This window comes from Leptonychotes weddellii, chromosome 4, assembly GCF_054177405.1.
Source record: "Leptonychotes weddellii isolate Sample4059 chromosome 4, ASM5417740v2, whole genome shotgun sequence".
Taxonomy (NCBI): domain Eukaryota; kingdom Metazoa; phylum Chordata; class Mammalia; order Carnivora; family Phocidae; genus Leptonychotes; species Leptonychotes weddellii.
In genome coordinates, this window is record NC_138372.1 from 152386705 (window position 1) to 152399482 (window position 12778).

General features: G+C 42.0%; 1 protein-coding gene across 10 annotated transcripts in view; it reads right to left on the minus strand.

Annotated features, from left to right (window-relative positions):
• SAMD12 (sterile alpha motif domain containing 12) overlaps nucleotides 1-12778 on the minus strand; it is a 385968-nt gene that overhangs the window by 162855 nt on the left and 210335 nt on the right. For 9 of the 10 annotated variants that reach the window (XR_014144350.1, XM_081816432.1, XM_081816429.1 and 6 more), the window contains exon 4: nucleotides 6224-6364. Coding sequence is in view for 9 of the 10 variants with exons in the window: in XM_081816432.1 (XP_081672558.1) it covers nucleotides 6224-6364 (141 nt within the window). In the remaining variant the exon portion in view is untranslated. Of the gene's footprint in view, nucleotides 1-973; nucleotides 6042-6223; nucleotides 6365-12778 lie in introns of those variants that run through there. The other variant, XM_081816431.1, reaches the window with a different exon arrangement.

A 12778-nucleotide genomic window follows, 5' to 3' on the forward strand; every position in this document is an offset into this window, starting at 1 on the left:
AATGTTAGCCAATGATAAGGCAGAAGAGCTGAGTATGGAGAGAACACACATGTGAACACCAGATCTGTAACTCCAGTGGCACAAGTAAATAAAAGACACAGAGGAGCTGGGAAATTCAAAGAGTGTAATTTGGAAGATACAAGAAGGGGGCCATCAGACATACCTCACATATGCATAAAAGGGAATCTGGGGATTGGCTCAAGTTTTCTTTTCCAGGAGCTGGAAATATTACTATAATTATCTGCCTCAGAAGAAAGACAAAGAAAGCATTTCTTTCCTTTATTTTTTAAAGATTTTATTTAGGGGTGCATGGGGGGCTCAGTCGTTAAGCATCTGCCTTCAGCTCAGGTCATGATCCTGGGGTCCTGGGATCGAGCCCCGCATCGGGCTCCCTGCTCCGTGGGAAGCCTGCTTCTCCCTCTCCCTCTCCCCCTGCTTGTGTTCCCTCTCTTGCTGTCTCTCTCTGTCAAATAAATAAATAAAATCTTAAAGAAAAAAAGATTTTATTTATTTATTTACTTGACAAAGAGAGAGAGAAAGAGAGAGAGAGCGAGCATAAGCAGGGGGAGCTTCAGGCGGGAGAGGGAGAAGCAGGCTTCCTGCTGAGCAGGGAGCCCAATGCAGGGCTCGATCCCAGGACCCCGAGATCACGACCTGAGCCGAAGGCAGACGCTTAACCGACTGAGCCCCCCAGGCACCCTGGCAAAGAAAGTATTTCTTAATGACAACTAAGATGCTAAGAAAATTTTAAATGAACAAGTGAATCATAAACATATTTAACCTTGATTTATTTTGAGACAATTTATGAAACTCTCAGGAAAACAGAGGCCTCTTAAGATGGTGGTAACTCAAGGAACCGCTAGGTAAGACTTCTACAAAGATAGAATGGTTTTCAGAAAGCTTGTAATATTTTTGTATGTATGAAAGCCAGCCTCTAACACTGTTTTTCTTCTTTTATTATCTTAAGAATACTGGCCTGGCAATTTCTTAAGAAAATAATCATACAATTATGATACGACCCAGCAATTTCTAGATACGTAGCCAATGAAATGAAAACTCATGTTTATACGAAAACCAGTACATGAATGCTTATAATAGTTTTATTAGTATTTACAAGACTGGAAACAACCCAGATGTCCCTCAACTGGAGAATGTGGTATATCCAACTGTGAGATATCCATCCAGTGGAATACGAGGCAATTAAAATGAATGAACTGGTGATAGACACCACAGCTCTGTTAAGTCTCAGTGAATCACAGTAAGTGAAAGAAGTCAGACTCTCTGATTCCACTTACGACATTCTGGAAAAGACGAAACTAAAGGGACAGAAAACACAGCAGTGGTTGCCAGAGGCTGGGGGTAATGAGAGGGGTTGACAACAAAGGGGCACCATGGAGAATATTTTTTGGAGTTACGGAACTTTTATTTAATCTCTTGACTGTGGTGGCAGTTACACAATTATATGCATTTGTCAAAAGCTGCAGAGCTGTGCACTAAAAATGGTGCATTTTACTGTATATAAATTAAACCTTAATTTAAAACAATAAGGAAAAAAGAACACTGGTTTGAGAATTAGGAGAACAGGGATCTAGTTTCAGTTATGCTACTAACCAGCTATGTAACCATGAACTATTCTCTAATCCTCTTTGGGTCTTGGAGCCCAAAACTGTAAAATGAGATTGGAAAAATTTTCTCAAAGAGTCTATTGCTATGTTCTACAAAGACTTCCTTCTTTAAGCAATGTGGTGGACCAGATGGCCTATTTCAGATCAGATGGCCTACTTCAGTTGCTGAAGTATCACTGTGGGGGTGACTGGACTAAAATACCCAATCTGTACACATGGTTCTGAAAAGTCTTCTTGGATTAGAAAGTAGTATTTCTAATTTGTGTCATTCCAAAAGATGAAGCTCTAGGAAAGTCCTCTGGTCATGCAATTCTTAACTAAATTTTGCCACATATATTTGGACAATGTGGAAGAAGTCTTTCGGGAAACACTAATGTTTAATGAGCTCTAAGTGGCCCTGGTAAACAATCGTGGTCTTTTTTTTTTTTTTCACTTTGTAGGCACTCATTAAAAAGGCATTTGGAGATGTGGCATTTGCTACCTTCATCTGCTTTATCCTCCAGTGTGGATACTGGTTTCTACTGCCCAAAGTAACCCCACCCTCACAGTTGTGATTACATTTTTACACGATCCATACAAGGAAGACATTGAAAAGGACATATATATATGTTCCTGAAATGAGGGAAGCATTTACAACTCAAAAGTGAAGATACTAAGAATAAAAAAATAATCTTGATAATGATGTTAAAAGTTTACATTTTTGCCCTAGTAATGCAGGCGTCCACCAACTATGGCCCACCAGCTATGTCTGTAAATAAAGTTTCATTGGCACCCTGCTATACTCAACTCATTTAAGATGATCTGTTGTTGCTTTTACGTGATGTAGTAGTTGCTACAGATACTGCATGGCCCTTAAAGACTAAAATACATACATGTGGTCCTTTCCAGAAAAAAAGAAAAAAGTCTGCCAACCCCTTTTCATAGAATATGCCACACACTATGCTCTATGGTTTCCACATAAAATTTCATTTAACCATCACAGCACTACCACGAAATAGGAATTATTACCCCCATCCGACGTATCGGAGGTACTGAAAGGTGATGGATAGAAGTTTGCTGTTGAGGCAGACAGACCTGTACTGTGCTCTTTACTAGCTGTCTGACATTGGGTCTGTTACTCAAATTCTTCATCCTCTATTTCCCTGTATTAAGTTGGGGCTAACTAAAGCACTGATCATGGTAGGGTAACTGTCAGGACTTGATACGAGATAACTGTGCAGTGATTTGTATATAGTACAAATTTAAAACTCATTAGCCATATGAGAAACAGTCAGCTTTCAGTATCCCTGGGGTCTTTTTCTTCCTACAAACACCGTCCATTATTAAAAAAGCTAAAGATGCCCCTCATATGCTTGGTTATGAATTAATTTGATATTTTGCACCACCGCTGTGTGTTACGTAAGGAACCTTTCTCCCATCTCTCATGAATCAGGCAGGAGAGAATGATGATGTTTCCAGTTCTGTACTGCATTCCCCAAGACAACTGCAGGTGCTGTCACATGGGTGAGTTTTCTGCAGGAATGAGCAAACTAGCAAGTCCACCAGACTGACATCCTGGCTACCTCATGGACAGGACACAGAAGACCAAAAGACTGTATGGAGGAAGAAACCACCTCAATGGTCTCCAAGGCAGGGCCAAACATGGCTTCTGTTTCTTGCAAATGTCAGGTAGTTACAGGGCCATTGTGAACAAGAGAAGGGAAATCAGAGGCCAGCATTTTAGCTGAAGGACAGTTCTGGCTTTAGATGATGAGCTGTTTTAAAAATTTTTTGTCATGATTCATTGTTAGTGCCTATAAACTGATGTATTTACTATGAATCCACCATGCACATTTTTAAAATATCTCATAGTTTTTGTCTCTGGGTCAGCATCCAGAAGGAGGAGATAAGAAAAAGCAGGGTAGAAACTCCATATTCCCTGTGTTCAGATGACCCACAGTAGTCAGCAGGAGCTTTCCCAGTCCTTTTGAGACCATCTTAGTCCTATTACTGTCATGGGGCTCCTGGCCAACAGTGGGAAAATGACTGGTACAGAATCAATAGCTTAAGGCCAGTTTTAAAACAGCCATCGGAAAGTTGGAAAAGTAGGCTTAGCTATTATTTCCTTTAGAAACATGTTCAGGGATTTCCAGAAGCTAAGTGGCATTCTAAAATCTTTGTTTAGACTTATTCAGCAAATTTTTCTACTGATTAATATTTGCAGAGATGAAGAATCAAATATTCAATACTGAATCACATATCACCCCCATGGTGAATTTCCATATGATATATATGTTATGCCAGTCCATTACTTGGGTAGAATAGCATTCCAATTTTTATTATAGCAAACCCAGACCCAAAATATTTTAAGCCTACCCCAGCTGTCTTTAGAACTTCTATTATCAGTCATAAAAACAACTTGTCAATTTTTTTTGTTTCACTTTTTTTAAAAAAAGAAACTGTCACTTCAATAAGGCTATAGATTTTCTAAAGTCTGCCTGGCATGAAATGAGTTTGAACATTAACATATAAAGAACAAGCAATAAAAAAGGTAATATGAGTGCAGACAGAATATCCAAGAGCTAGTGAACGTGATCTCTTCTAAAGGGAGTGGAATGAAAGAATACAAAATGCACAGCTTTTCAAAGCTAAAGAAAGTGACAACTGAATTGAAAAGGCTGAACTTAGCATTACCTTCCCAGAACACAAACATATATTTAGCTTAATAGACTTGAGTACTATCTCAGGAAAAATCTTATATATTATGCATCTAGGGCAATGAAAGCTGTAGAAAATGATTTTGCAAAGCAAACACACTGCAGGCTGACAGTAGCAGAGAGAAAAAAAAGAGTCTAAGGCACACGAGATGAGTTTAGGTCTCATTTTCTATATATCATCATAGGAAAACAAAGGAGCACAGAAAACCTCAAGACACTAACCAGAACCTGCAGAATGATACACGTGATTGAAGCTTAAAAAATGTGCATGTATTTTCTGATTATAACCATAATACAGATTTATATGAGAAAATTTGGAAAATATAAAAAAATACAAAGAAAACAATTAAAATTGCCCACAATCCCGCCACCTAGAGAGAACTATTATCAAAACACTGGCACATTCATTGGCATCCCTTTTTCTGTGTACATATAAAAATATGTTCTTTTTAAGAAATTTGATTCATACTATAAATAAAAATTTTTACATGGTCTTTCCCCCCCACCTCCACTTCCTATTTATTTCTTGAGTACTTCCCCATGTTGTCATATATTCCTTGAAGATTTAATGACTGCATTATATTGTACATTACGAATGTAAACAAAATTGTTTCTTTCCATATTGCTGAACCTTTAGGTTGTTCATAATTTTTCAGTTTTATAAATAGCACTAGGATGAACTTTCTTATAATAAATCTTTGAATCTCTATTTACTTCTTCAAAGAAACTAAAAAGTATATCAGTATGTCAGATTCAAATTTAAATCACTCAGTGTACTTGTACCTATAAATTTACCACTGGAAGCCTCTGGAGACAAATGCAAATAATGCATATCAAATAAACACACTATTTTCATATCACTCAAAGTCTGTATTCATCCTTCTAGAGCAGTCATCTTTAGGCAGTACATCACTTTCTCTAGGCAAATGGTCTATTACTGGGTTATAATCTAAATGCAATAACATGAAACTTGGCTGACCCAGATTTCTCCAATATCAGTATACATGCAGTTACAATATTCTATAGATTGAAAAATACCCCAGGCTCTCAAAAATACATATTTTATCATCCTTTCACTTAAAACGGTGTGTAATGGACATTAAAATAAAATAAATAAAGGATTATAGCCAGTGGAGGTTGATAGCAACCAAATCTTATGTAGACACATGAGTTACATATAGTGCAACTTAAAGTTTTCTTCAAATTCCAGTTTTTTTCGGTCATTTCCTGTCATAGGTCTAACATATCAAATTTATTAATGATTCTTGTTTAGAGTTATATGGGCATAATTTCCGAGCTTAAATTCTTTACAGTCTATTTTTAAAAAATGATTCTATTTTCAGGATGCTAAATAGCATTCTCAAAAATCTCCCAAGAGTGTATGTGTTCATATGCATATATATACAGACACATACCTTTAAAATGTTTTTTTCCCACTAGTCAGTGAAAGGCAAAGTAAAATGAAACACAACAAAAATCCCACTTGTATCATGATCGTATGAACTATGGAGTCATGCAAATTCCGAGGCCCCCTCAGACTTGGTAGTCAGACTAAGAGAGCTTGGGCCACACTGTACAAGTCTAGGGGTGCAATTGTATCCACATCTCTGGGGTTGTGCAGTGCACAACCTATACAACTCTATGCAATGTCCTTGAAATTAGGTCATCAGATAATTCCGTCTGCTCATCCCTTATTTGTGCATCCTTCCCCCAGTGACCTCTGAAAAAGAGAAGTTTTAGGGGGGAAGTGGCCTCTAAATCTATATGCCTTTTTTTTTAAATAAAAGAAATTCCGCAAAAACACAGTAATAGTTTCTCCCTGGCTCCCCTTTGTCATGATGGTAAGGGTTTCTTTCTTCCCATCCTCCCCTTCCATCCACCCACTAGGCAGCAGCAGGATACCTTGTGTGAGTAACTGTAGGTTTCTGACTTCTTCGCGCACCTTCAGCTGGAGCACCTGTTGTAAGATATGCTGCCGGAGGTTCTCCTGTGCAATCCCCATCCGCTCAAGCTTTTTGTCCGTCAGTCTCAGCAGGGCTCGCCCTGCAGGGTTTCAAGAAATAAAAGAAAAAGCAAATGAACAATAGCTGGAGAGGATTTCCATCTTCGTTTTTGGCTAATCCTGCCGGAACAGTAGTTTCCTTCTAAACAGACGCTTTAGGAGAAGGGGTCCTCAATTATTCTTACAGACAAGAATTGATCATCTGGATAAGGCAAATGCACACATTTAGAAAAGAAACCCTCTTTTTATCTAATTTTGGCCATCCTCCACTGAAAACACACAGAGTCAAATAGAAGAAGAGAATTTTAACCTGGGTATTTTGGACCCAGATTGCAGGTTTCCATAGAAACAATGCACTTTGGCGGGCAATAGGTCCTGAGGCTGGCCCATAGGAACTCATGCACAGACAGCCTAGCGGAAGACCGGGATGTGGTAGCTGTGGTTATAGAGAAACTCACCAATGCCTAAGCCAAGTTACAATAACGTTTCTGTGAAACATGCATGTAAAAGTTCCCGTTGTCACCTGCAGGCATTTGCCTGCTGCCCCCACTAGTGCTGCGCTAGACTTCCATTTCCAGCTGGTGGGAGCTAAACCTTGATCCCAATCTCTGGCCTCAGGCAAGGGCTGCAGCAGCGCTGTGGGTGAGGGGAGCAGGCTGAGGGAGGGCATCTAATGACTGCCAAACAAGGTGGCTCTGGGAGTGAGTACCTGTGGTGTGCAGACACCCTGGGCCCCCAGCCAGCCTGGCAGGGCTTCCTTTGCCCCAGGATATCTGCATGATTCCCTTCCTACTATAGTTTCCATCAAATTCCCAAATTCTCTCCCACTCGGTGCTTGCCCTGAAAGAAGTAGACTTCCATTGCGAGGGCTTAGCACAAGAAATAAAGAGCATGATTGTGGTTAAATGCTGTAGCACCACCCTGTTCTCTCCCCAACCCCATCACCATACTTGTAGAGCTTTCTCATTTCAACTGATGTAGAGTCAACTATGTGTGATCAATGATATATCTTTGGGTACATTATCACATATACTTCAGAAAGTAAATTTTTTACTTCCTCAGAACAGACACCCACCAGCCAGGAGATGGGGTTAACGGACATTTTCATCAGAGATATAGGGAAGTGTATGTGGCCTGTGAATAGAGACAGGCAAATAGAAAGAATCAGGTAGGAGCGATCCGTGCTGTTTGCTCTTCTCTTTTACCTCCCATTAACCCTTGCTAAATGCACCAGCTGGGATAAGTTACATAACATGTTACAGTAACAAATGATCCCCAGATATGGGGGTGGCTACAATAAGGTTTATTTCCTGTGTCCTGTACACATCAACCTTGAACATTGCTGATTACTGTACCGAAGGGAAAAGAGAAGGTGTTAAAAGGTCTCATGGCATCATAGCCTAGAGGTCATTTACAAATCATTGGCCAGAACTAATCACATGAACCTTCCCGCCCACACAGCGTTCACATATGAATTGTGCATCCAGTGGGGGAAGGGGGAGAGAAATATTTGACAGGCAGCACTGATAAGAACTACACCAATACAGACTTGGCTTGGGACCAGGGCCTGGCAAGGAAGTGAGTGCAGTGAGCTGTGGTGGTCTGAAGCTTCAGCAAAAGCTACATCTGGAAGAGGAAGAGGCAGGGAAAAGGAATCCTAGGTGGCCATAGCTGACAACACCGGGCAGGTTGTGGTGGCCATGAGAAAGGAAGGAAAGAAGATACAGAGCCTCCAAGCAGTTCTGGTTGTCTCCTGTGATAGACAGAATGACATCCTCCCCTCCAAAGATGCCCATGTCCTCTTCTCTGACACCTGTGAACATGTTACCTTACATGACAAAAGGGACTTCGAAGGTGTAATTATGTGAAGGGTCTTAAGATGGGAGATTACCTGGCATTATCCAGGTGGGTCTAATCTAATCATGCAGGGATCTATAAGGGAAAGAGGCCGGAGAGCCACAGAGAGAGATGGGACAATGGAAGCAGAGGTCAGAGTGAGCTGGCCACAGGCCAAGGAAGTCAGGCTTCTAGAAGCTGGAAAAGACAAGGACATGGATTCTCTCTCCTACTCTCCCATCAGGAAGCATCTCTGCCAACATCTTGATTTTCCATAAGACCCATTTTGGACTTCTGACCTCTACAACTATAACACAGTAAATTGGAGTGGCTTTATGCCTCTAAGTATGTGATCATTTGTTATAGCAGCAATTGACCTTTTGATTGAAATTTAACATACTTTTAAAAAATCAACCGATGGCTTTAGATTCCCTTTCCTAATTTCTGGGCAATGGCATCTCAAAGGTAGAGAGCTAAGGAGTGGTAAACCTGAGTTCCAGGCCAGGACAGCCCTGCCTTCAAATGCTCTCCTCACCGTCAAACCTTGGTCCTGAACTTTCATTCAGGAAATAAAGAATGGGATTTGGTATCCTTTATGTGGATAATCCACTTTCAAATAAGACATCCAGCTCTTCATACATGCTCTCAACTTACAACTACTACATAAAAAGCTCCCTGAAGTTCAGATGATCTAAATCCCTCTCAACACCAAAATATAGATCACCCATCCTCCTTTCTGTTCCCCCTTAATTGAGCTATGGTTTCATAAGCTGTGCCATTTGGGAGCTGGTGCTGCTGAGGCTCTGGGAAGACACACGGGAGCTGGGTCATGGTAAGTTGGCTGGTCTGTCTCTAGAGTACGGTGCTAGTAAGTCAAGATGAGGATTTTGTTCCGGTGTGCATGGCTCAGCTTCTCTGTCTGGTGGCCCCCTGAGAACCTCTAGCCTCAGCCTTTCCATTAATGTACCTGACTGGTCAAAGTGTGGATCCATAAGCCCTATTAGAATGTTATTCCCTACTTGGGTGGGTTAATAACTTTAGCTCTGAAAATGCAAGTTACAAAATTCTATTAGTTGTAAAATCTGTGCATTTTAGACTATGTGGGGCAAACAATTGTGCTTATCAAACATTTCACATGCTAAATACTCAGCTATTCAAACTATTGTTATCCAAATCCTGAGAAAATAAATATTATTTCCATTTTGTAGAAAGGAAAATTGAGAAGTTGAATAATATTCAAAACAGGAGAGCCTTTCCTAATTCTTCCTACTATATCTTCAGTTGTGCTTTATCTTCCTTGGGAGGAAAATGAAGGGCTCAGACTACAAGAAGAGAGATTATGGGGAAATTGTATAGAACTTCCTGAAAAAACAACTTCTAGAAAAGATCATGATCTGCATGCACACCGAAGATGGGATGAACAAAATCTGATTCACTGTCTTCCTTGGATGGTTCCTACAGAGCCACCCAGGTCCATGCTTCTGAAAAATCTGCTCAATTAGATCATTCCCAGCAGCAAATGTCCCATTAATCTCCTATCCCACCATCTACTGCTGACCACAAAATAGTGTCCAAATAAGGGTGGTGATGCTTTTGATGCTGGTGTTGGGGAAGTGATAAGTAGTGAATCATCAATCACATTTTTTCTTTTTTTTGCAATTTATGTTGTCACTTTTTGTTGTTTAGCATAAAAATCCAATTGTTAATTCTACAAACACTTATTGAGCACCTACTGTGTCCCTGTCACTTTGTTATTCCCCTGGAGTATGATGATGAATAGGAAAGACAGGGTCAATCTTGGTGCCTTCAGAATGGCAAGGCAGGCAGCTAATGATAAATGTTGACAGGCATGTGATGTGTGCTAAGAAAGGGCAAACACAGATCACAGAACTGCATGACCTAACCTAGTCTGGGTACCAGGAAACTGTCACTGAGTAAAGAACATTTAACCTAGGACTTCAGGAGTAACAGGTAGTCAGACCAAGACCACTGGATAAAGGAAAGATTTTTTTGAAAGTCCAGCAACCACGTGGATGAAGAGGGAGACCACTACTGCAGACAGAGACCAGAGGCACGCTGTGATGGCCTTTGCATTCCCTGCCTTTTCTCCAGAGAGGGCCTTGGGCACCTTGCTCTGCACTCAGCGGTCCTCATAGGGAGGAGTCCAGAAGAGAAAAATCAATTCAGTCTCAGAAGAGGCGCACCAACTAAGTATCCTGATACTCCAACCTGCTTATAAATGGTATTTAGCTAATCCAGGCTGCTTGGCCTTCACAGACTCATAGATTCTTAGAGTTGGAAGAAGCTTAAAGTCCTCTGCATTGATCATATGCTGACCTTTGACTCTTTCCTTCATCAAGCACGTATTGAGCACCACTGTATGCCCGACACTATTCTGGGTACTGAGAAAAGATCATGATCTGCATGCACACCGAAGATGGGATGAACAAAATCTGATTCACTGTCTTCCTTGGATGGTTCTCTGAAGATACTGTGGAGAGGAGTCGTCTTTTCTGTCTTCATGGAGCTTACCAATTAGTGCCAGAGATGGATAATTTACAAACGAACTGGTATGCAGCGGCAGACAGGGACCCCTCCCAGAAGGATGGCATTTTGTAGTTTGGGTGGTGAGGCAAGGCCTCCTTCCACAGGTGACCCCGGAACATCCAGAAATGTCAAAGTAATGAGCGGAATGGCAGGAAGGCTAGTGTCACGAGGGCGGAGGAGACAAGAGAATGATAAGAAAGGAGGTTTGAAAGAAGGCAGGTGCCAGATCATACAGGGCCTGCTAGGCCTTGGTGAGGACTTTGGATTTTATTCTGAACATGGGAAATTTTAAGCAAGGGATGACGTGGGTGTGATCTTATGTATTAAAAGAATCCCTCTGGTCCCTGTGTGAACGGACTGAGGGTGTGGAGGTGGGGAGGTAAGGAGCAGTGGGAGGAGTCAGCACATGGCCACGGTAGTCAAAGCAGGAGGGGCTGGTGCCTCGGGTGTGGGTGGAGGGGAAGAAGTCGTAAGAAGCAGAATTCTGAACTGATACCTAGAAGTGGGGGGTGAAAAAAAGGCAGACCTCAGAGATGATTGGGTTTTTCAACCAGAGCCACCAAGGGTCAGGGGCACCATTTCAGTGCAGGAAGCTGAGTCCCCACTCCGCTGGGTTGGAGGCACAGGAAATCATGGTAGTAGGAGTGCTATTTTTTTCTCTTGAGGTCACTTGGGATATAGAGAAGTAACGGAAAGAACAGAACTAAACAAAGGAGGATTCAAATATTCTTCCTTCTTCCCCATAGTGCTTTTAGTTCTTCAACTTTCTTCTCAAATCCCAAAGCTCTGAGCTGACTGGGGTAAGGGGAGCACAGGGGGCACATCCTGGTGGAATTTAGAGAAATACGAGGGACCAGTAATGACCCAAGCTCTGTACTGCTTTGTCCCCAACAATGGTCCTCAGTGCCAAAGATGCTTTCTCAGGACCCTCTGCAGAAGCTCAAGCCAGGCAACAGGCAATGAGAAAGTTTGCCCAGCAGAAACACGGGTCTGATGCTCTGCTAACGGGCCTGGAAAATTAGTACTTTGCTGCAATATAAGCTTGAGCATAGACATAAAAGCTTTATCAAGTGTGATCCACCACAATGTGGCATAAGAATCAGTATCTGTCCTGTCAGCTTCCCTGCTGTCACTGTCCCTATGCTTGCATGTAATGCTCAAATATTTATTGAATGAATACACTTAGTGCTACTAAATGAATGTTCTCTTCTTTACTCACATACGGATGATCTCAAGGTCATTAACTGACTGTTTTTCCTGATGTAAGAGACTTGGCTGGAAACCGACTCCCAGGACGACGAGAAACTGAAAATAGCAGAGGGTGGAGGCTGTATTGTGTTGGTGGGGACCGCAGATGCCAAGTTGAAAGGAACACAGAACTTGACGCTAAATGAGTACTTTGCCTTCCCGCAGGTTTCAAGAAAGACAAGTGTCTCGTTCTTCTTTTGAACAGGCAACCAAGAGAGACTGCAAGGCTTGATGGGCAGACGGGCAGCAAGAACGGACGAGGGGCCCTGGACACAGAGGGCTGTGTATTTGTTTCCTACAGTTGCGGTGACAAACTGATACCTAGAAGTGGGGGGCAAACACGGGGACTTAAAAAAATAGAAATGTATTCCACATACTTCTGGAAGCCAGAAGTCCAACAGCAGTTTCCCTGGGCTGAAATCAAGGTGTGGGCAGGGTCACACTCCCCCTGGAAGCTGAAGGGGAGAATCCGTTCTTGCACCTTGCTGCTTCTGCTGGCTGCCTGCATTCGCTTGCTGGCGGCCATGCCACTCTGGTCTGCGGATCCTCGTTTCACCTCCTCTTCTTCTCTTCTGTGTGTGTACTCTCACTCTGCCTCTCTCTCGGAAGCACACTTGGGATGTGATGTAGGGCCCGCTGAAATAATCCTGGATAACGGGTTCCTGTGATGACCACATCTTCGAAGACCCTTCTTCCTTATAAGGAAGAAGTTCCTACCAGTTCCTACCAGTTCCTATCTCTGGGTGGCCGTCACGCAGCGTGCTCCAAGCTGGAAGGAATCTTGGAGATTTCAGAGTCTGGCACAGGATTCGTCGTCGTGTTCC